The sequence below is a fragment of the Hemiscyllium ocellatum genome, chromosome 11, assembly GCF_020745735.1.
Source record: "Hemiscyllium ocellatum isolate sHemOce1 chromosome 11, sHemOce1.pat.X.cur, whole genome shotgun sequence".
NCBI classification, from domain to species: domain Eukaryota; kingdom Metazoa; phylum Chordata; class Chondrichthyes; order Orectolobiformes; family Hemiscylliidae; genus Hemiscyllium; species Hemiscyllium ocellatum.
In genome coordinates, this window is record NC_083411.1 from 94737958 (window position 1) to 94762644 (window position 24687).

Genomic DNA, 24687 nt, shown 5'->3' on the forward strand with positions numbered 1-24687 from the left:
AAAATGTGCATACAAGAATGAAATGTGCCTGCAAACAATGGTAGATGTTACAGACAAATAGATAAGGTGCTGTGAGGGGACAGGGTTAAGCTAGATATACCTGTACAAACAGCAGTTTATAAGCATCTATTTCCTGCCTCTGCAAAAACAAGAACAAATGACAATCAAGAAGTCATGAGGTCATAACAAGGGAAACAGATGGTAGTGAAGGAGGATATACCTAACAATGGACCACAGCAGGATGTGGTCAAATGGCCTTGAGGTCAGAAATAAGCATTTTGTCACAGATAAGGCAAGAGATGAACAAGAGTAATGGGTGCTGGTCTTTGAGAAGTGGGAGATGTAAACTGGGGAGGAGAAATGAATTATATAAATATTGTGTACTCGTTAAACTCAGAGACTATTTTGTAAATAGACACCGCAACCCTCTTGCAAGAGCGGAATAAACAATATTATTGATTCAGATCTTGTCTTGGACTGAAATTATTGAAGTGCGTGAGCTTTGTTTCTCACAGAACTAAAGCAAAACATGGAAGTATTCAAACAGCATCTGCAGAAGAAACAGTTAATGTTTTAGCTTGTGATCTTTTATCAAAACTACAATACAAGGCACTCCTATTCATATGCCTTGAGGAATAACAGTACAAGTTTATTGTAAACTCTGTTTTTTAGGGTGTAAGTAGGTAGGTGAAGGAACATAGAGATGCTGTTCTGGTTTACAAAATATTATTACATGGAATCTAGACCAGGACTATCAAATACAGTAGGTGGGAGTAATAATGATGGAGTTGCCCATGTAAAAATCTCAACATCAGGTTATACTCCAACAGTTTATTTGGAAGTACAAGCTTTTGGAGTGCTCCCCCTATACCTGATGAAGGAGCAGCACCCCGAAAGCTTGGACTATAATTTGGTGTTGTGTGATTTTTAACTAGGAGTAATAAGTTTACATAAATGGGCAAAGAAGTCACAAATATCCAGAATTTTGACAGTGTGTGTTAGGAGTCTTAGTATCTTCCTACAAAAAAACATGGATAGGTTTACCTGAAGAATGAACACAGGGCGTGCATTAGAGGAAGAATTAGAGCTGCTGGAGATTTTAGGGGGAATCAGTTTTAAAAGTGCGATTACATTAACAGTTGAGGGTACCTGGGCTTGTCTAGTTACCTGTGTGATGACCTGGCGACTGACCTCAGGAAGTGCTCCCGCTTCCGCCGCTGATTGGCTGCCAGTTTTCCGCCCACGGCCAGGTGAGTCCAACGTCACTTCCCGAGAGACGAGGGGACGCCGGACGCAGGTGAAGGGGGGGGGCGATCGAGAGAGAGGGTGGGAGCTGGGAGGAGGTGGGCTGTGTGAAGGCTGGGGGCGCGGGACCGGGAGAAGGGACCCTGTCTGATCCCCCCCCACCCCCCCGAGGGCGGCGCAATCGGCCCCCTCCCCCGCAAGCACCGTGTCAACACCAGGGTCAACATTGACCCCCCCCCCCCCCTTGGTCACTGTCACAGCCTGGAGGGGACTGTTAACATGCTCCACTTCCTAACTGCTGACACTCACACACACATCACACACAAACAAAACAACATCTACTGGGATGCTGGAAATCAGAAACAAAAACAACCCCCCCTGAAATTGCTGGAAAAATCTCAGCAGGTCTAGCAGCATAATTGGAGAGAAAAACAGAAGTTTCCTCCGGGTGCTCCGGTTTCCTCCCACAGTCCAAAGATGTGCGGGTCAGGTGAATTGGCCATTCTAAATTGCCCATAGTGGTAAGGGGTAAGGGATAATGTAGGGGTATGGGTGGGTTGCGCTTTGGCGGGTCGGTGTGGACTTGTTGGGCCGAAGGGCCTGTTTCCACACTGTAAGTAATCTAATCTTAATGTTTCTGCTGCAGCAATTTCTGACTTTGCTTCTGGAGTAGCTACCTTACCCTGAACCGCACTGAACTGTGCCGACTGCCAACTTCATCTGTCTCCCTTGCTGCTCACAGCCCGAGACTTAGGTGATCTGTGTGTGGTCTTGGTGTCACGCTCCATCCCGAAATGAACTAGGTAAAAAAGCAATGAGTGCAGGTGCTGGAAACCAGATTCTGGATCAGTGGTGCTGGAAGAGCACAGCAGTTCAGGCAGCATCCAACGAGCAGCGAAATCGACGTTTCGGGCAAAAGCCCTTCTCACTGCCTTTATTCCTGATGAAGGGCTTTTGCCCGAAATGTCGATTTCGCTGCTCGTTGGATGCTGCCTGAACTGCTGTGCTCTTCCAGCACCACTGATCCAGAACCCGAACTTAACTTCCGATCTCATCGTGCCATATAGCCCATTTCCACCATTGACATTGCTGAATCTCTGTGTTAGGATGCCGACTGGGATAAAATCTGTAGCAAACAAACAGAATTGCTCGATAAGTTCAGCAGGTCTGGCAGCATCTATGAATAGAAATCAGAGTTAATGTTACGGCACCAGTGACCCTTCCTCTGAACTTTGTTTCTGATTTTCAGCATCTGCAGTTCTTTCTATGATAAAATCTATATGAAAAAGTTTCATCAGATTATGAATAGGAGTAGAAGTAGGCCATTCATCCCATCTAGTCTGCTGTGCTATTCAGTAAGATAATATAGATCTAATCCTTAACTCCACTTTTCTGCCTTCTTGATTCACATACTGATTAAATATCTCAGCCTTGAATATACTTAAGAATCTAGCCTCATTGTGGCAGCCCTTTGTGCCAAAGAAAGCCACAGATTCAGTGCCTCTGAGAGAAGAAATTCCCCATTAGGTCTATTAAATATGCAACCCCTTACTTTGAAATTGGGAGTCAGCTCAATTTGCTGGACAGCTGGTTTGCAACACAATCGTCTCTCACTTATGGTCCTCTTGGTCTGTATCAACTTTGCTGTGAGATTATGCCTTCTGGTCCTAGACTCCCACAAGGGGAAATTTTCCATAACACATAATGTATCTGTTGCTGCATCCGGTAATTGGCCAACATCCTTGTGAGGTGTTGCCTTCCTATGCCAACTGGAAAACTAAAAGACTTATTCCTGAATTGAATTGGTAGATGCATGTTTGTTGGCCAAACAGCCCCCCTCATCCCTTCCATATTCAAGGTGTTTACATCTGGTAAAGAGAAATGTTCCAGAAAAATAACAAGAAAAACAACCTTTTTTAAAGTCTGTACGATTTTGTCCTAGGTTTATATACAGCAGTGTCATGGAAATTTAATTGCTGATTACTCTAGACCAATACTGGATAGCTGGAAACCTTGTTCGAGGAAATCATGCTAGGCAATTTGTTGCTGGCACCCTCATTAATGGCTTTGTCATTAATAAGCTGGATTATTCTTAAGTATTCCTGGCCGGTCTCTCTCAGTCCAAGCTATGTCAGCTTGAGGTCACCCAAAAGTCTTCCTTTATCTTAAATCACACCAATTCCTATTCCTTTACCACCTCCGTGATGCTGACTCATACTGGCTCCTGGTCAAACAATATACCGACTACAAAATTCTCATCCTTGTTTTCAAATTTCTTTGTGGACCTGCCCTTTTCTATGTTTGTAATCTCCAATTCAATAACTCGCTGAGATACCTGTGGTTCTCTTATTCTGGTTTCTGGTGCATTTCCAATTATGATTGCGCTACAATAAGTGAGTTTTGCCAGAAATTTCTATTTTTGTTTCAGATCTCCAGTGCCTGCTATTCTTTGTTTTATTCCTCTTTTAAGATGCTCTTAAAACCTGAATCTCTGACTAAGTACATGATCACCTGACATCACCTTTCCTTTTGTGGTGTGGTTTACTTTGCTTTATAACATGCATGCAAAGTGCCTTGGGGCATTTTGTTAAATTAGAGGTTTCATATAAATTTATTCCTGAATACTGCAATAAGCTACAGCAGACTACACAGGACATGTGAAAACCATAATATGCTGGTGTTAATTCCCAGTAAAAGCCTCCACCCCTCTTTTCTCATCTAAATCTACAAATGGAACAATCTATTTCCTTCTTATACACTTGTTTATCTTCCTCTGAAATGCATCTATACTATTCGCTTCAACCACAACTTATGGTGGCAAATTCCACACTTTTGGTATTTTTTTGGGTAAAAAAGTTATTTCTGAATTCCCACTTAGGCTTCTTCGTGACTGTCAGCTGTGGCTAGTTGGTAGCAATCTCACCTCTGAATCATGAGGGTCTGGTTTCAAGTCTCATTCCACGACTTGAATATCAAAATAAGGGCTGACCTTCCAGTGAGTACTGCGAGAGGTGATGTCTTTCAGCTAATGATGGGGAGGTGCCGGTGTTGGACTAGAATGCACAAAGTTAAAAATCACATAACCTCAGTTTATAGTCCAACAGGTTTACTTAGGCATACAAGCTTTCGGAGAACTGCTCGTCCGTCAGCTGAGGCAGGATCATAGGACACAATTTATAGTAAAAGATCAAAGTGTCATACAGCTGATGTGATGCATTGAACAAATCTATATTGCTGTTTGGCCTTTAATCACTTAGAATGGGTTGCAGGTTTCAATTTATTAGTATGTAAATCCCAGAACTTAAGATTTTATAAAAGAAGATAACATCTCAGTTCAGACGATGCATTAAAGGTGTGAGGTTAGAATCTGTCTGTATTCCAACCTTGAGTCAGACCGGTTCTTTTTCCAAAGTGGGAATTTATAATTATCACATGGACTGACTGCCCTCAAAATATCTGCAAATGCAAATTCACCCATAGACTTATATGTGTGCGTATGAGAGTGAGAGTGTGTGTGTTTGTATGTGCATGGGAGTGTGACAGAGTATATGCCTGTGAAAGGGTGTGCGCATCAGTGTGGATGTGTGTGTCTGAAAGAGCATGTGTTTGAGAGAGGGTCTGTGTGGGTGTGATTGCTTGCATGTGTGTATGTAATGTAATGGGGTCACCTATAGTGTAACATGAACACAAGATGCCAGTTGGAGCCATCTTCATGGGTACCAAACTCAGCTATCAGCCTTTGCCCAGCGAATCTGTGTTGTTGCGTATCATGAAGTCTTCCTTGGAGAACAGTCACCTGAAGATCCGAGGCCGAATGTCATTGGCGTGGTACATTAACGAGACCAAGCAGACACTACGACAATGGATGAATGGACACCATGCAACAATCGCCAGACAGAGATGTTCACTCCTATTCGGGGAACACTTCAGCAGTCAAGGACATTTGGCATTAGATCTTTGGGTGATCTTCCTCCAAGGCAGACATCAGGATATGCAACAAAACAGGGTTGCTGAGCAGAGGCTGATAGCCAAGCTCGGTATGCATGAGGATGGCCTTGTCGGGGATCTTGGGTTCATGTCATAAGATAGGTGCTCCACTACACTATACACACACACTCTTACACACGTTTACACTCAGGCGGACCCTGTCTCATACACATGCTCTCTCTGAGATACACATACACACACACACCACCCCCCCCACACTCATGTGCACACCGTCTCACAGGCATACACTCCATCACACTTGCACTCAGACACTCTCTCCCTCTCTTCTACTCTCCCCCCCCTTCCACACACACACTCTCCCTCATACGCATACACACACATAAAAGTCTATGAGGTGAATTTGCATTTGCAGATTTGTATTTGCAGATGCATTCTATTCTGTTCAAAAAGCACACACTCTATAAGGAGTCAGTCCATGTGATATTTTATAAATTCCCACTTTGGAAATTGAACCGATCAGACTCAAGGTTGGAATACAGACAGACTCTAACTTTACACTTTTAATGCATTGTCTGAGCTGAGATCACACTTTGTTTATAAAACCTTAAATTATTTCAGGAATGTGATTTGAAAAAAATTCTGAGGTTTACATATTAATGAATTGAAACCTGTAACCCATTCTAAGTGATTAAAGACTTAAACCAATATAGATTTGTTCAGTACATTGCATCAATTGTATAACACTTTGATCTTTTACTATAAATTCTGTGTCCTATGATCCTGCCCCACTAGCTGCCTGACGAAGGAGCAGCGCTCAGAAAGCTTTTACTTCCAAATAAACCTGTTGGACTATAATCTGGTGTTGTGTGATTTTTAACACTTTAAGACAAAACAGAGACTCTTCTTGCCTGCTTGGTTGAATATTTTTAAAACATCCTATGGCACTGTTTCAAAGATGATGTGTGGAATTATCACTAATGTCCTGGCTAATATTTATTTCTCAAACAATTTAAAACAGATTATATGATAATTACCACATTGTTGTTTGTGGAAGCTTGCTATGTGCGGATTGGCTGTCATGTGCTTTTGTAAGTAAAAAATGAGGTCTGCAGATGCTGGAGATCACAGCTGCAAATGTGTTGCTGGTCAAAGCACAGCAGGTTAGGCAGCATCTCAGGAATAGAGAATTCGACGTTTCGAGCATAAGCCCTTCATCAGGAATAAGAGAGAGAGAGCCAAGCCGGCTGAGATAAAAGGTAGGGAGGAGGGACTAGGGGGAGGGGCGATGGAGGTGGGATAGGTGGAAGGAGGTCAAGGTGAGGGTGATAGGCCGGAGTGGGGTGGGGGCGGAGAGGTCAGGAAGAGGATTGCAGGTTAGGAGGGCGGTGCTGAGTTGAGGGAACCGACTGAGACAAGGTGGGGGGAGGGGAAATGAGGAAGCTGGAGAAATCTGAATTCATACCTTGTGGTTGGAGGGTTCCCAGGCGGAAGATGAGGCGCTCCTCCTCCAGCCGTCGTGTAGTTGTGTTCTGCCGGTGGAGGAGTCCAAGGACCTGCATGTCCTCGGTGGAGTGGGAGGGGGAGTTAAAGTGTTAAGCCACGGGGTGATTGGGTTGGTTGGTTCGGGCGGCCCAGAGGTGTTCTCTGAAGCGTTCCGCAAGTAAGCGGCCTGTCTCACCAATATAGAGGAGGCCACATCGGGTGCAGCGGATGCAATAGATGATGTGTGTGGAGGTACAGGTGAACTTGTGGCGGATATGGAAGGATCCCTTGGGGCCTTGGAGGGAAGCGAGTGTGGAGGTGTGGGCGCAAGTTTTACATTTCCTGCGGTTGCAGGGGAAGGTGCCGGGGGTGGAGGTTGGGTTGGTGGGGGGGGTGGATCTGACAAGGGAGTCACGAAGGGAGTGGTCCTTGCGGAACGCTGATAGGGGAGGGGAGGGAAATATATCCTTGGTGGTGGGGTCCGTTTGGAGGTGGCGGAAATGGCGGCGGATAATACGTTGTATGCGCAGGTTGGTGGGGTGGTAGGTGAGAACCAGTGGGGTTCTGTCTTGGTGGCGGTTGGAGGAGCGGGGCTCAAGGGCGGAGGAGCGGGAAGTGGAGGAGATGCGGTGGAGGGCATCGTCGATCACGTCTGGGGGGAATCTGCGGTCCTTGAAGAAGGAGGCCATCTGGGCTGTGCGGTGTTGGAATTGGTCCTCCTGGGAGCAGATGCGGCGGAGACGAAGGAATTGGGAATATGGGATGGCGTTTTTACAGGGGGCAGGGTGGGAGGAGGTGTAGTCCAGGTAGCTGTGGGAGTCAGTCGGTTTATAATAGATGTCTGTGTTGAGTCGGTCGCCCGAGATAGAAATGGAAAGGTCTAGGAAGGGGAGGGAGGAGTCTGAGACAGTCCAGGTGAATTTCAGGTCGGGATGGAAGGTGTTAGTAAAGTTGATGAACTGTTCAACCTCCTCGTGGGAGCACGAGGCAGCGCCGATACAGTCATCGATGTAGCGGAGGAAAAGGTGGGGGGTGGTGCCAGTGTAGTTGCGGAAGATGGACTGTTCCACATATCCTACGAAGAGGCAGGCATAGCTGGGGCCCATGCGGGTGCCCATGGCAACTCCTTTAGTTTGGAGGAAGTGGGAGGATTGAAAAGAGAAGTTATTCAGGGTGAGGACCAGTTCAGTCAGTCGAAGGAGGGTGTCAGTGGAAGGGTACTGGTTAGTGCGGCGGGAAAGGAAGAAGCGGAGGGCTTTGAGTCCTTCGTGATGGGGGATGGAGGTGTACAGGGACTGGATGTCCATAGTGAAAATAAGGCGTTGGGGACCGGGGAAGCGAAAATCCTGGAGGAGGTGGAGGGCGTGGGTGGTGTCCCGAACGTAGGTGGGGAGTTCTTGGACTAAAGGGGACAGGACCGTGTCGAGGTATTGGGAGATGAGTTCGGTGGGGCAGGAGCAGGCTGAGACAATGGGTCGGCCGGGGCAGGCAGGTTTGTGGATTTTGGGCAGGAGGTAGAAACGGGCGGTGCGGGGTTGTGGGACTATGAGGTTGGAGGCGGTAGAAACGGGCGGTGCGGGGTTGTGGGACTATGATAGAAACGGGCGGTGCGGGGTTGTGGGACTATGATAGAAACGGGCGGTGCGGGGTTGTGGGACTATGATAGAAACGGGCGGTGCGGGGTTGTGGGACTATGATAGAAACGGGCGTCATGTTCTTTTGTTTTAACAACATCGACTACACTTCAAAATGTGCTGAATTGGCCGTAAAGTGCTTTGTGTTATCTGGTGGTCATAAGATGTACTGTATAAATGTCTTTTGTTTTGGATTTCTTGATGACTATTTTATATTAATGGCCATGAATTATGCTCTCCTCCACAAGATGAAACATTTTTTTTTGTAATGAAAATTGTAAATCCTAATTTTAAAGATCAATATTGGAGGGGTTAATTGCCTTCACTTGAGAGAATAGACTCAGCCTATTAATTGTTTTTGCATATATCCACACATACCTGACATTGATTTGTGTTAAGTTTCATTCACCAATTATCTGTCAGTTCTGCAAATTTGTTAGTATCCCTCTTTAAATTGTATTGGTTCAGTGTTGGCTTTACCCTTGCCCATAACCTGTCCTTGCTACCACCTGCACATGTAGTAGTTGTGAGTTCAATTTACCAGCCCTAATCATGAATCTAAATTGCAAACAGCAGTTTTCCCTTTTTGAACACTATTTTCCCTCCTTCTGCCATTCTGAATATCTACCCTTCGCTCACACTTTCTCTTCCTGTTTTGAAGAAAACTCACAATGCGTTGTGATACTGTCCTTAACTAAATGCAGGACACACTGGAAGCAGACCATTGGCATTACTGTTCTGCTCGATAAACTCATTGCCTGTTTCTGTCTTGGCAACTTTCACTGCCTGCTCAGTTCTGATTGGGTAATATGATTAATGATTATTAATAAATATTGACCAGTTTGCTTGAGTACAAGTGTTTTTTTGCTTCTAGTAAAGGAAACTAAATAATTTTGTAGTATGTATTTATTTTGGTAAAGACCAAAAATGTATTCTCTTCTCTCCCTGCAAGAATGTTGATCTATAAGCCATAAATAACCATCAGTTATTCTTATCTGACTGCCATAAAAATAACACCTACCAACTAATATGAATAATTTATAATTAGGGATGAAATAAGTTACTGTTTTTTCACTGGTTATACAAACTGAGCAAAAATAACCATTTGTATGTCATCTGTTTTTATGTGTTTAACCCCAAGAAGTCTCAACTGTAACTGAAAAGCGTAAGATGGAGAAGTACGAGAAAGTCATTACAATAGGAAGGGGTGCAAGTGCAGAGGTCCTATTAATGAGTAATTTAGAAACAAAAAAGTTGTATGCTGTCAAGAGAATAAAGATTGATCCTTCACTTAAGACTAGAACAAAAGAAGCTGTAATGCAGGAAGCAACTATTTTGACCAGACTCAAGCACCCTCACATTGTCACATGTCATGAATACTTCATCGACCAAGAAGAGTATGTCTTCATTGTACAAGATTACTGCGATGGTGGGACTTTGGATGATGTAATCCAATCTCAAAAAAAGAATGATTACTTTGCTGAGCAAGATATCATGCGGTGGTTTGTTCAGTTAGTTATGGCTATTCAATACATTCACTCCCTGAAGATTCTTCATCGAGATATTAAAACATCCAATGTCTTTCTTACAAAGAAAGGGACAGTTAAACTTGGGGATTTTGGAATTTCGAAAGTGATGACACATACTTTGGATATGGCAAATACCTGTGTTGGCACGCCAAGCTATTTGAGCCCTGAGCTCTGTCAAGATATTCCCTATAGCTCCAAGTCTGATATCTGGGCACTTGGTTGCCTTTTATTTGAACTTTGTGCTTTGGAACCTGCCTTTCATGCAAAGAACCTCTTAAGTTTGTTTTATAAAATTGTGAAGGTAGAATATGCCTGTGTACCGAACAACTACTCAGCAAACATGCATGTTTTGATCAAAAGCATTCTCAATAAGCATCCTGAAGAGAGGCCTAGTGCCAGCACAATCCTCAAAATACCTTACGTCCAAGAACACCTCAAGTTCTTCATTAGAGATCAGGAATTTCAGCTTACAAAATATCATTCTGTGAAACAGTTACATTTAACGAAGAAGGAAGGTGATGAGATCACTGATGACTTCCATGGATCTCTAAATCTCTCTGAAGAGAGCATGTGTGCTAGGAACAGTAAAGCAGTCTCAACTTCACGTTGCCTTAGTGATAAAAAGGTAGAAGAGGTGGATTCGGAGGTGTGTGAAAACGTGGGGCCCAGTGATGAAGAAGATAAATGTAATTATTCTGACGATTTTGATCAGGATAGTTTGTCCTCAACGGAGGAAATATCAGTACCACCTTCAAGTGTTGAAACCTCCGAAGAAACTGAAGGTAGTTTGGTATTTAAAATCTTTTTGAAAGTTCTTTTAAAAAATCCTCAATGTAATCGATTGCATAGTGCGGTTATCTGGTATTTGTAATATATTATCTGTATGTAAAAAATGAGGTCTGCAGATGCTGGAGATCACAGCTGCAAATGTGTTGCTGGTCAAAGCACAGCAGGTTAGGCAGCATCTCAGGAATAGAGAATTCGACGTTTCGAGCATAAGCCCTTCATCAGGAATAAGAGAGAGAGAGCCAAGCCGGCTGAGATAAAAGGTAGGGAGGAGGGACTAGGGGGAGGGGCGATGGAGGTGGGATAGGTGGAAGGAGGTCAAGGTGAGGGTGATAGGCCGGAGTGGGGTGGGGGCGGAGAGGTCAGGAAGAGGATTGCAGGTTAGGAAGGAGCCCTCCTAACCTGCAATCCTCTTCCTGACCTCTCCGCCCCCACCCCACTCCGGCCTATCACCCTCACCTTGACCTCCTTCCACCTATCCCACCTCCATCGCCCCTCCCCCTAGTCCCTCCTCCCTACCTTTTATCTCAGCCGGCTTGGCTCTCTCTCTCTTATTCCTGATGAAGGGCTTATGCTCGAAACGTCGAATTCTCTATTCCTGAGATGCTGCCTAACCTGCTGTGCTTTGACCAGCAACACATTTGCAGCTATTATCTGTATGCCAAAGCAAATATTCCCAATACATTTTTAATATTGATCCAATATATTTCTGAGTAATGTTCTTGATTTATCAGTTTAGATGATTGTCACCAAAACAATAATTAGTAAACTTGAGAAACCTTTCTTTCACTATGGTGTTATGTTAATAAAAGACATATAGCACTTTTTCAGTTAGAAGTGACCAATATTGTTTCTGTCACAATGCAACTTTGAAAGCATAAACAAGACACTACTTTATATTTTCTTAATATGTCTACTAAAATTGACCATTTCACACAACTGTGTTTACTGAAACCCTGGTGACAATGTAGTTGAAGCCTTGCATTTTGTAACACCTAATGTTAAAATCTCGAGTCTGCACATCTGTAATTTAGTTTACTGTCATTTGGTGTTCTGGCCAATATCTATCCTTTAAGCAACAGTACCAAAAACGGATTGTAAGTTTACTCACTGAACTGGTAGCTTTGTTCTCAGATACTTCATCACCATGCCCGGTAACATCATCAGAGAGCCTCCGGTGAAGTGCTGGTGTTCTGTTCTGTTTTCTATTTATGTGTCTTGGTCTGTTAAGGTGGGTGATATCATTTCTGGTTCTTTTCTCAGAGATAGGTAAATGGGCTCCAAATCAATGTGTTTATTGATGGAGTTCCAGTTTGAATGCCAGGCCTCTAGGAATTCCCATGCGTGTCTCTGTTTAGCCTGTACTAGGATGAATGTGTTGTCCCAGTCAAAGTGGTGTCCTCCTTCATCTGTGTGTAAGGATACTAGTGATAGCTGTTGATGTCTTTTGCTGGCTAGTTTCTGCCTGTCTGTCTGATATAGTGTTTGTTGCAGCCTTGCAGGGTATTTTGTATATGACATTCAATGTGCTGGTTGTTGTACATGGTCCTTTAGGTTCATCAGTAGCTGTTTCAGTGTGTTGGTAGATTTGTGGGCTATCATGATGCCAAGAGGTCGGAGTAGTCTGGGAGTAATCTCCACGATGTTTTTGATGTATGGTAGTGTGGCTAGAGTCTCTGGGAGTGTTGAGTCTTCTTGTTTGGGTTTGTTGTTTAAGATTTGGCGGACTGTGTTTATCGGGTACCCATTTTCTTGTGCTATATAGGTATTTTTCTTCTGCTGCTCTTAGTTCCTGGGTGCTGCAGCGTGTTGTGGCCCATTTAAATACTGTCATGATGCAGCTTCATTTGTGGGTGTTGGGATGACTGTTCCTGTAATTGAGTATCCAGTCTGTATGTGTTGTTTTCCTGTAGACTCTGATCTGCAGTTCTGCATTGACTGTTTGTTCCACTGTGACATCTAGGAAGGAGAGTCTTGTTGTTCTCTTTCTCTTTGGTGAAATTTATGCCAGTAAGGATGCTGTTAATGATATTGTAGGTTTCCTCTAATTTGTTCCAATTCGTTATGACAAAGGTGTCATCTACATAGCGGACACAAAGTTTAGGTTGGATCATGGGGAGAGCTGTTTGTTCTAGTCTCTGCATCCCTGCTTCTGCTAAGAATCCTAAAATTGGTGATCCCATGGGTGTCCCATTGATTTGTTTGTAGGTCTTGTCATTGAAGGTGAAGTGGGTAGTAAGGCCCAGGTCTGCTAGCTCAAATATGCTGTTAGATTAGATTACTTACAGTGTGGAAACAGGCCCTTCAAAGTGCAACCCACCCAGACTCATTCCCCTACATTTTACCCCTTCACCTAACACTACGGGCAATTTAGCATGGCCAATTCACCTAACCTGCACATGTTTTTTTGGACTGTGGGAGGAAACCCGAGCGCCTGGAGGAAATCTACGCAGACACGGGGAGAATGTGCAAACTCCACACAGTCAGTCGCCTGAGGTGGGAATTGAACCCGGGTCTCTGGTGCTGTGAGGCAACAGTGCCGCCCACCATGGAGTTGGTGCTGTCTGGTGTTTGCATATTTGGTTCGTCCAATAGTGCGGTCAGTGTTTCTTTGGCCAGGCTGATGTTAATTGATGTGAATAGGGCTGTTACGTTGAAGGAGACCATGACTTCGTCCTCTTCTGTCCTGGTGTCTTTGATGCTGTTCAGGAATTCTTGGGTCTTGCAAGGACTGCAACAAGCACTACATCGGATAGACAAGCAGAAAATTAGCCAACAGGCTACATGAGCACCAACTAACCACCAAAAGACATGACTATCACTAGTATCCTTGCACACAGATGAAAAATGACACCACTTCAACAGGAACAATACATTCTTCCTAGGACAGGCTAAACAGAGACATGGACGTGAATTCCTAGTGTCTTGGCATTCACACCCCATCACGAAATACATCGATTTGGACCCCATTTACCAACCTCTGAAAAAAAGAACTGAAATGATATCACCCACCTTAACAGACCAAGACACACAAATAGAAAACAGGACAGAACACCAGCACTTCAATGGAGGCTCACTGATGATGTTACCTAGCATGGTGATGAAACGTCTGAGAACAAACCTACCAGATCAGTGAGGAAGCTTACAACTGAACCTCAACCTGAGCTACAAATCCTTTCAAAAATCACAAACAACTATGGATGTTTGCTCAAACTAGCTCAAAGATGGGAAACCAACACCATCTGACTGAGTGCCACCCGCCAACAACTATATTTCCTACATGAATGCCTCAGGAAACAGGTATTACCACTATTTGTCAAATGCAAATGACTTCTCAACACCCCACAAGCCAGAAGAATAGCTGAACAGAATGGCTGCAGAATGTTGTGAGAAATAATTAATGATGCCCACAACCGACTCCACAAATACAAATGGGAAATTCCGCACCAAAAAACCTGCTACGCAAACGTGACTGACCAGGAATGGACAAACACATTAGGATGAGCCATCAGTATCAAACAACAGCAAACCAGTACAAGGAAAAAACTAGCCCTACAAGAAAAACTGGACAAGCTCGCACGAAAGAACATCATAGACAATTCAGAAGGTAGGATTAAGAACTTGTCCGACTGACTACTAACAGAGACGAGAAAAGCCATCCTAGTAAGAGGGATGATCTACAATTATAGAGACATGGACAAACAGGACTTCCCAGCAGCATTGGAATCAACCCTGAAAGACAACAGACTCACGGAAGAAACCCAGCAGACGATCAGACAAATGATAGTACCAACAGTAAGCAGCAAGAAAGATGGGAACACCCTTAACACACAGGAAAGGAAAACTCCAGAAGGACAGAAAAGACAAAAATATTGTAATCCTACTGGCAGACAAAGGGCGCATGACCATCATCAGAACACTGTACATTGAAAAGGCAAACCCACTACTCACCAATGCCGACACCTACCAACAGGTGGCGATGGACTCGACTTCACAGCTAGAAAACCATATTACAACATTACTGAAGAAATTCCTCAGATCAGGCAAAATTAACAAGACAGATCTCCAAAGAATGAAACCTGTTGGATCCAACACACCCCATTTGTACGGATTACCTAAAGTACACAAACCAGGGCTCTCACCCCCCCCGCAAAGAACCCATAATCTCACTTCTCGGCACACTGACATACAGACTAGCAGACAAACTTCACCGTAAACTGAAATATCTTGTAGAAAACTCATGACGCTCCATCCACTCTACCCAAGAATAACTGAACAGCATCAAAGACACCAAGACAGAAGAGGACAAAGTCACGGTCACATTTGATGTAACAGCCCTATTCACATCAATTAACATCAGCCTGGCCAAAGAAACACTGACCTCACCACTAGATGAACCAAGGATGCAAACATTAGACAGCACCAACTCCATCAGCAAGGACAGCATCCTCAAGCTAGCAGACCTGGGCCTTACTACCCACTTTATCTTCAACGACAAGACCTACAACGGGATCACTAATATCAGGATTCTTAGCAGAAACAGGGATGCGGAGACTAGAATGAACAGCCCTCCCTACGATCCAACCTAAACTTTGTGTCCGCTATGTGGATGACACCTTTGTCATAATGAATTGGAACAAATTAGAGGAAACTCAACTACAGGAACAGTCATCCCAACACCCACAAATGAAGCTGCATCACGACAGTATTTAAATGGGCCACAACACACTGCAGCACCCAGGACCCCATTTACCAACCTCTGAGAAAAAGAACCAGAAATGATATCACCCACCTTTACAGACCAAGATGCACAAATAGAAAGTGGGACAGAACACTAGCACTTCAACGGAGGCTCACTGATGATGTTACCGAGCATGGTGATGAAAAATCTGAGAACAAACCTACTAGATCAGTGAGCAAACTTACAACCTGAATCTCAACCAGAGCTACAAATCTTCTCAAAAATTGCAAAGCACCAAATAAATGTAAATCATTGGCTTATCTCATTGCTATTTGTGGAATAATGTTAAAAGCAAGATGGCTGGTGCTTTCATCTATGTGACAATTAGACACTCTGTATGAAGAGCATTGAGACATTTATGGAATTTAAGGTTATTATACCTTTCCCAAATTAGAGATCTGCTGTCCTGTAGTTAAAGTCTTAACCATAAGATGGTTTTCTGGTTGGTTGAACTGTTGGTGTTGGGCATTAAAGGTATGATATCACACAGAGCCATTTCAGTGCATTGGGCTTTTAGTATACAGTACTTGTATCCTGCCTCTATGTTTCATTATATGTTTCATTACAACTAATGTCACTCCCTCTCATTCTTGGTTTCACTTGATGTCATGAATTGAACAGACAATAGTAATGGTTAGTCTGAGGTTTACCACTTGTGATATCAATGGAACAGTCTATTGGGAGAAAGAGGAGTTTTTAAAGAAAAAAAGCAATATAACCTGAAAAAAATATATTTGATGATTCCTTGTTGATGTGTTAAAATTTGTGATTTATTTCAACAATATTTTTGGGTGGCACAGTGGCTAGCACTGCTGCCTCACAGCGCTTGGGATCCTGGTTCGAATCCTGCCTCAGGCGACTGACTGTGTGGAGTTTGCACATTCTCCCCGTGTCTGCGTGGGTTTCCTCCGGGTGCTCTGGTTCCCCCCACAGTCCAAAGATGTGTGGGTCAGGTGAATTGGCCATGCTAAATTGCCCAAAGTGTGAGGTGCATTAGTCAGACGGAGATGATTCTGGGTGGGCTACTCTTTGGAGGGTCGATTTGGACTTGTTGGGCTGAAGGGCCTGTGTACACACTGTAGGGAATCTAATCTAATTATTTATAGGTGAAGTTTAATTTGTGATGCTGCTCTTTCGGACACTACATATATACATAGGGACAGAATGGTCCTGATACATGGTCCTGCATTCCCTACAAAGAGGATAAGCATGTATAGTACTTTTTAATCAAAAATATCAAAAACAATTGCAATATAAATCTCTTACTTTCTGTTTTTTTTCTTAATCCGGGATGCCCCAGCTCTTAATAAAAACCAAAAATAAAACTGTGGATGCTGTAACTCAGAAATAAAAACAGAAATTGTTGAGAAACCTCAGCAGGCCTGGCAGCATTTCTGAAGAGAAATCAATGTTTTGGGTCCAGTGACCCTTCCTCAGAACTGTGTCTGAAATATTAACTATGATTTCTTTTACAGATGCTGCCTGACTGGCTGAACTTTTCCAGCAATTTCAGTTTTTCTTTGCCCCAGGTCTTGTTGCCTGTCACTTATATTTGCCTATTTTTAACATTAGATTACTGCAGGAGACAGGATTGATGATATGAGCATTGTGCAATATTGAAAAATGCCACATCCCAGCAATACACAAACATTATAATATTTTATTTGTCAGAAAAAAAGTTTAACATTCATGTATTAGGAATTACTTTTTATTATTGAGCGATTTAAAGTAAGATTTATGAATAGAGCAGATGGTTGGAAAGTGGTGATGTTACTGGACTAGAACCTAAGGAAAGATGTACTTGCTCAGAGCAAGTGCAGCAGAGGTCCACCAGACTAATTCATGTGTTGATAGGACTATCCTATGAGGAAGGATAGAGGAGACTGGACTAGTATTCTCATAATTTGTAACAGTGAAAGGTGATTTCATTGAAACCTACAAAGTTCTTACATGGTTAGCAGCATAGGTGCAGAAATTAGTTTAGACCAGGAGACACAAAATTAGAATAGCCAGACAGGACTGGGAGGAGGAGAAAGTTCTTCACTCAGAGGGTCATGATTCTCTAGAATTCTTTGCCTTGGAGGGCTCAGGAATTAAGTTTCTTCAAGACAAAAATCAGTAGTTTTCTAGGTATTAATGATATGGAATAATACAGAAAAATGTTATTGAGATAAATGATTTAAATAGCTGAGTCAGCTCATAAAGCCAAATACCCTACTCTTGCTCCTAAGTTCTTATGTACTCCCGAGACCCAGGTTAATATTCTGCAGACACAGGTTCAAATCCCAACATGACAGCTAATGGGATTAAAATTCAATTAATAAATCTAAAATTAAAATCTATTGGGGAGCCATCAAACCATAGTCATCGTTGTAAATGTCCTTTAGAGAACGATATGCCATCCTTACCTGCTCTGGCCTACATGTGACTAAGACAACAGAAATATGGTTGACTCTTAACTATCCAGCATCCCACTCCATTCAAGGATGATTTGGATTGAGTAACAAAAGTTATCCCTATGTTCCATGAAGAACTCCACGAAAATGAGGAGACGCACTTATTTGAATAACTGTTTATTAATAGGATTTAGATATGTAGCACTGGAATTATCTCAGGAAATTCTGTAAGATCATTATCTAAGTTAAATAGTAGAAAACTTACTAGCCCTCTTTACACGTAATCTGGATGGTGTTAGATGATTAAACTACAAAAGTATACTTAAAATTTAGAAAATACTGCAAATGCTAGAAATCTGAAACAAAAAGAGAAAGTGCTGAAGAAACTCAGCAGTTCTGGCAGCATTGTAGAGAGAGAGATACAGACTTAACATTTCAAATCCAAAGTGGCTTCTTCAGAATGGAAGAAGGAGGTTTTGAAGAAGACACATAATGGAAGCAAAACAGTAACTCAGCGTAGCTTTCCACAGATGTTTCCAGACCTCCTGACATTTGCAGTGCAAATTTGGATTTATAAGTCTTGGAGGCAATTCCTACCTGAATTATTTGGACCTAACTATGTGGGATTTGTTTCTGTGGAGAAAAATGTACTCCATATTGCAAAGGCAGACTACTTAACATGGGATTCTTAGGTTTGTTAAACAAAGCTTCTCAGATGCGTGATTTATTCTCTTTCCCCTTTCCCTTTCCTCTTCACCAAAAATGTTTTAACAACATATGAATTAACATAAAAGAGAGAAAAGCTAAACTGAAATAGTTAATGTGAGGAAATTTAAATGTGTAATAGTTATGGGGACGTGTGGTTGTCAGGAGTGGCAGAGAGGGTGGTGTAAAGGATTGGGGAATTGTGGTTATCAGGAGTGGCAGAGGGAATGGTGGAAAGGGTTGGGGATGTATGGATTGGGGTGGGGTGATGATCTTAATCACTACTCAGGAGCTGGACAAGGTTTTTAACTGTTTAATTTTCCTGGGTACCTATTATCAGAAGTAGAACCCCTCTAAATTCTCTGATGTTAAGGGAGTTTTTGAGAGGGTCCTAGGCAAAGGGATTTGCCCATCAGCATTTTCAATTTAGTGGACCATTCCTGTGGAATTTACTCTATATGGATTTTATAGGTTCCCAGCTATCAACTCCAGTCTCTATGCTCCAATGCCTACCTGACACTTTGAACGTGTGGGTCACACTATTTTGTAAAACTAGAGTCAAGCATGACTAAAACTACTTCGCACTGTACAATAGAAGAGGTGATTTGGGTTTTCGAAAACTGCATGAATGAGTTGTCATTGTGTTTGTACCTTTTCTAAATTTTGTTTATATTTATGACTGATAGTCACTGATGAGGTGGACTGTGTAGAGTACCCTGATGATTTTGAGGAGTGGGAGGATGATGTTGCTGAGATAGTATGTAATGCTCGCTGTGCCATGGAAGTTGAAGCAAATAATGAAGCATTTCGAGAAGAAAGAGACTGTCAAGAGGAAGCTGCTGTCAATCTGTCGACTACCATTAAGACTCTGCGCGAGAAGTGTTTAGGTAGGAAAACATAACATACCAAATAACATAATGTTTGTTATATTACTGTTTTATATGAATATATTAGAATACTGACTAACCTAAAGAAAAGCCTAAGTTTATGCAGTGGAAATTCCAGGATAATTTCTGATTTTATTTAATGGATTAATTGGTTGAAAAGCAGAATGAGTACTTAGGAGCACCATTCAGTCAATGTTAATATTCAAAGTTTGAGAGCTTATTTAAGGTATTGTTAATTATTTCTCATTTGAGACACCCCTTATCATGTACTGGTCAGTTGAGAGGGTATGCTTTACTAACCTATTGCTGTAAGTTCCTAACAATTGGAAATGAGCAACAGAAGATGCCTGACTCTCCAATTCACCTTCATAACTTATGCTTGGTACTTCAATGCGATTACACAATGGAGTTGAGTTTGCAGTATAAATATTCATGGATGAAAAGCTGCATCATGATATGGTACTTTGATGGTCCAACTCACCATGAATTCAAATCAATTTAAACCAACTCAGAATGGCCAGCCACATATGCCATAGCGGTGTGTCATAACAGGCTGAATTAATATAAACCAATTTAAAGCTTACGTGTATTGTAATGTGGTGGTGGCTTCCATGTGTCACACTTGCCATAGAGATGTGTCAGAACATGCTGAGCAGATTCTTTTTTCTTTAAATCAATTTAACCTTATTTGTTTCCTCTGTATAAACTACTGCACCATAGCAAGAAAAATACCCAGATTCACTGATCAAGTTATACTAGCTACTAAGTCTAAAATTAGTCTCAGCAGCTGGGAAGAGTAAAAAATACTTTTTGCTACCCTGTGAACCAGAGGGAAATCTATGAGTTTATGGAATTTAGGTGAGGACAGGATGCAATATAAGATGGGCACTTGGTTGAAGCATCATTATGATCTTAGATACACAATCTTACAAAAACCAATATAATACAGAAAGTTTTAAAATATTGTTTAATGTCATAGAGTCATAGAGCCATAGAAATGTATAGCATGTAAACAATCACTTCAGTCCAACTCATTCATGCTGACCAGATATCCTAACCTAAACTATTCCCATTTGCCAGCACTTGGCCTATATCCCTCTAAACCCTTTCTATTCATATACTGCAATTATACCGGCCTCCACCACTCCCTCTGGCAGCTCATTTCATACACGCACCACCCTCTGCATGAAACAGTTGCCCCTTAGGTGCCTTTTATATCTTTCCCCTCTCTCCCTGAACCTGTGCCCTCTCGTTCTGGCCTCCCCCACCCCAGGGAAAAGACCTTGTCTAATTTATCCTATCCATGCCCCTCATGATTTTATAAATCTCCATAAGGTCACCTCTGAGCCTCTGATGTTCCAGGGAAAACAGCCCAGCCTACTCAACCTCTCCCTATTGCTCAAATCCTCCAAACCTGGCAACATCCTTGTACACCTTTTCTGAACCCTTTCAAGTTTCACAATATCCTTCTGATAGGAAGGAGATCAGAATTGCATGCAAATATTCCAACAGTGCCCTAACCAATGTTCCATACAGCCGCAACATGACCTCCCAACCGCTATACTCAATGCTTTGACCAATAAAGGAAAGCATACCAAACACCTTCTTCACTATCCTAACCACTTGTAACTCTACTTTCAAGGAACTACAAACCTGCACTCTAAGGTCTCTTTGTTCAGCAACACTCTCTATGACCTTACCATTAAGTGTATCAGTCCTGCTCTGATTTGCTTTTCCAAAATGCAGCACCTCCCATTATCTAAATTAAACTTCATCTGCCACTCCTCAGCCCATTGGCCCATCTGAACAAGATCCCGTTGTAATCTGAGGAAACCTTCTTTGTTGTCCACTACACCTCCATTCCTGGTGTCTTTTGCAAACTTGCTAACTAAATCTCCTATGTTCACATCCAAATCATTTATATAAATAATGAAAAGTAGTGGACCCAGCGCCAATCCTTGTGGCATGCCACTGTTAACAGGCCGCCAGTCTGAAAAGCAACCCTTCACCACCACCCTTCTGTCTTCTATCGTTGAGCCAGTTCTGTGTCCAAATTGCTAGTTCTCACTGTACTCCAGATTTAACCTTTAGAACTTAAGTGTTTCTCTGTGATTAATCTTTGGAATGGAATGAATTTTCTAAGGCATAATGGAAACTTTTTAAACTTTTTAAAAGTTAGAACCACTATGTACTAGTCTGAATCGAAGATAATTTTGCTGTGTAAGGTTCTGTTGTTATATTGGGCCAAATCTTCATGTTATGCCTATATCCAAGGTGGTGAAGGCTATTTGTGAAAGATTACAAAATTTCCTGCACCATTCTCATGAAAGTTGTTTTAAATGTGGTGCACAATACCTACTGCACTTCTATGTAGAAGATCAAAAAGTTAATTAATTAGACAATAGACAATAGGTGCAGGAGTAGGCCATTCTGCCCTAATTTTGGAAGATGTTTCAGGTAGGAAAGAGAGAAACATCTATTTGAAAAGCTTAAAAGGCATAGATATCTATAATCTTTCACAAAGCAAACTATTTCAAAGTAAGTTACAAGATGCAATAGCTTGTAAAGAAATATGTCAGAGAAATGACTAAAGGTTAGGTCAAGGAGATCAATTCTGAAGATTGTGTAAGTCATAGCAAGATGAAAAGATTTAGGGTGAGAATTCCAGAGTGCTCTGGTATTAAGATTCTGTCACTAATTATTAAAATGGTGGGCGGAGGGAGGGAAGAAAGAAGTCAGGATAGGAAATGTATAATATATAAAATTTGGAATAATGGACCACTTGTTTGCATGTGAGGTTAGAGACTTGATGGACTATGTGCAAACCGGGCGACCTTTTTAAAAACATGTTATCAAATTCAAATGCTTTTGTTACACTGCTTTCAAATGTGATGATTCTTCCCACTTCTCCATATTGCCAATCATAATACTCTTTGAGAGTGATGGAAAAAGCTTTCAGTTGGGTATTTCTCAATTTTTGTTTTCACTTCTTCTGTTAGCTGTCTAATTCTTTTCTTTAAAAAGTTTGCTTTGAGTAGACCTTGAAATTGTTAGTGCTGGCAACATTTCTGACTGATGTTTTGGAAGATGCTCATGAAGTACCCCTCCAATCATGATGCTCTGATTAATCATGATGCTCTGATTGTACTCGTGCAATTGACTCTGTTCCCTGACTTTGAGTTGTCATCCTGGTCTTTGATCATGGACAGAACGACTTTAGTTCAGCCACACTTGAATTGATGAAGTGGGATTCAGCTGTTTCAGGGCTAATACATTTAAGATGTAATAGAAATCTTGAAATTGATAGCTGATCCATTTACATTTATCTTTAACAGCAATCAGACTAGTTTCAAACCAGATTATTTACACCTTTCTTTGCAGATGATATTGGTCAGACCATTTTCCATGAAGTAGCTTCTCAATTTCTGAAGGGCCTGACACCTGAAGATCTCAAACCACAGTTCGAACATCGTTTGGAATCAGATCATTTAGAGACTTGCTACATTATCTTCAACATGGATCAAGAAAGTGCTTGAGTCAGTGTGTAACTGAAAATATGAACTAAATTTTCTTTTGTTTTCCAAAAAAATCACTATTTGAATTGTTTCTGCCAGTAGAGATGTTTGATGAACACCTGTCTGTATATTACTATTGTTAAGTTTCTGACTCTCTGTTGCAATCTTTTGTCCATATACAGTACTAACTAACAGGAACAGTATCTTTCCTTACCTTTAGAGCAATGATGCTGTGGCTTGCCCATTTTTTTGTAATTATTTTGATACACTTGACAAATATATTGTAAAAATGTTCCAAAAGTAGGAGACACATTATATTTTAATTTTTTTTGTCGTTGTATTTCTTTTGGATTTTGTTTGGAATTGTTTTCCTTCTCTTCTAAGTACATGTTGCTCCTAACTGTTGACATCTACCTTAACTTATCATGTAAAGAGACTGACATGGTAGGAAATCCATAGATGGTTCAACAGTATAATTTTTCCTTTGTTGTTTGAAAAAGCTACACACTATTGGCTTCCTCTGCAAATGACACTGGACTTATTTGAAGAGTAAAGTATTGCAATGAAAATAATTTAATGTTCTGGGCGGACACTTTAAAAATAGAATGAAGGCTTTCTTCCTTCCAATGTATTTTATGAAGGCAAATTTAAATGACTTTTTTTTATCATATACTCTTAACTTTATAAAAAAAAAACTTCTGATATGTCTATAACCTTTATTGTGGGCAGGGAATCAGTATCCCTTCCCTGCTGGGCTATTCTCTAAGAATTCCAGTTTTGAAAAGTCTGGTGGCTGCTTTGGAGCCAAGCAATCCTGACAAATGATAATACAGCTTGGGCAACTTAGGTTTCCTGTGAATTGCTACAATTGGGGAAAGGGCAGGAATCACTTTGGAGTGTCTTATTGGCCCATTTGAAGTTAGTACTACTAGATTAGTAATATTATTTGTGCGGGCATTTTTAAAAAGTCAAATGACCGTGTACCAAGAATACTTTAAAAATCTTTCAGTACTTTAAATATAAAGATAAAATACTTTGAACAGAAAGCACTTTCCCCTCTCCCCTTACTTTTTATTTTTCCTTTATTGTATAATGAGTCGTGTAATATATTCCTGCATTATCCCTGACCTCTCAAACCTGGGTGCAACTTCACCACAGACTTTTGACACAAAAGTCTTCTGACTCTTCATATATCCCACAATAAAGCAGTTTGAGAAAGCAATATTTTAATATTTCAGGATGGTTTCCATAATGTACCTTAACTCTTGATTGAGAAATCTTAATTAAAAATGCTGCAGGCACCTGCAGAAAACTCAAGAAATAGATGACAATATCTTTTGATTATCTTTGCAACTGGGATTTAACAGAAATATTGGTAAATTTGTGTGGGTAAGGCATGTTTGAATTCAGAATTAAGATTACATAGAACATATTCCTGTGCTGTACTGCTCTATGCTCTACGTTCTAAAAGTTAGATGCAAATTAAAAAAGAAAATATAACATTCCAAGAAAAATGGCTTTGTGTTCATAGATTTAGTTTAGTTCATGTTTTGCCTGACTTTTAGCAGATCATGAAGCAACCATTTTTTAAAAAAATCTTTCGGTGTGATTATCTCCGTTTGTTTTATGTAATCATATGTTGACATAATAGTGAATGATCTCGTTTTGTAAATTATAAATGTTCTTTTTGAACATATAGTTACACATAGACCAGAATTTGCTGGAAAATAACAGTAAGCATATTGAAAGTTTTCATTGTTATTAGCACATAAAAGAAATCCATAAATTTATGATGAGTAAAGTATACACTGTGAAGTGC

General features: G+C 41.4%; 1 protein-coding gene across 1 annotated transcript; it reads left to right on the forward strand.

Moving 5' to 3' along the window:
* Nucleotides 1-1278: 1278 nt before the first annotated feature.
* Nucleotides 1279-24378, forward strand: nek12 (NIMA-related kinase 12). Its single transcript, XM_060832271.1, has 4 exons — nt 1279-1297; nt 9451-10620; nt 19153-19353; nt 22735-24378. Exons 2-4 carry the CDS (start codon nt 9480-9482, stop codon nt 22887-22889), a joined length of 1497 nt encoding a protein of 498 aa, XP_060688254.1. The 5' UTR covers nt 1279-1297; nt 9451-9479; the 3' UTR covers nt 22890-24378.
* The last annotated feature ends 309 nt before the right edge of the window (nt 24379-24687 follow it).

Excerpts from the sequence above, each read along its gene's own strand:
- nek12 (XM_060832271.1), top strand. The coding sequence starts at position 9,480 with ATGGAGAAGTACGAGAAAGTCATTACAATAGGAAGGGGTGCAAGTGCA. Across the intron at positions 10,621-19,152 it reads AACCTCCGAAGAAACTGAAG|TCACTGATGAGGTGGACTGT; the intron begins GTAGTTTGGTAT and ends TATGACTGATAG. Across the intron at positions 19,354-22,734 it reads TCTGCGCGAGAAGTGTTTAG|ATGATATTGGTCAGACCATT; the intron begins GTAGGAAAACAT and ends CTTTCTTTGCAG.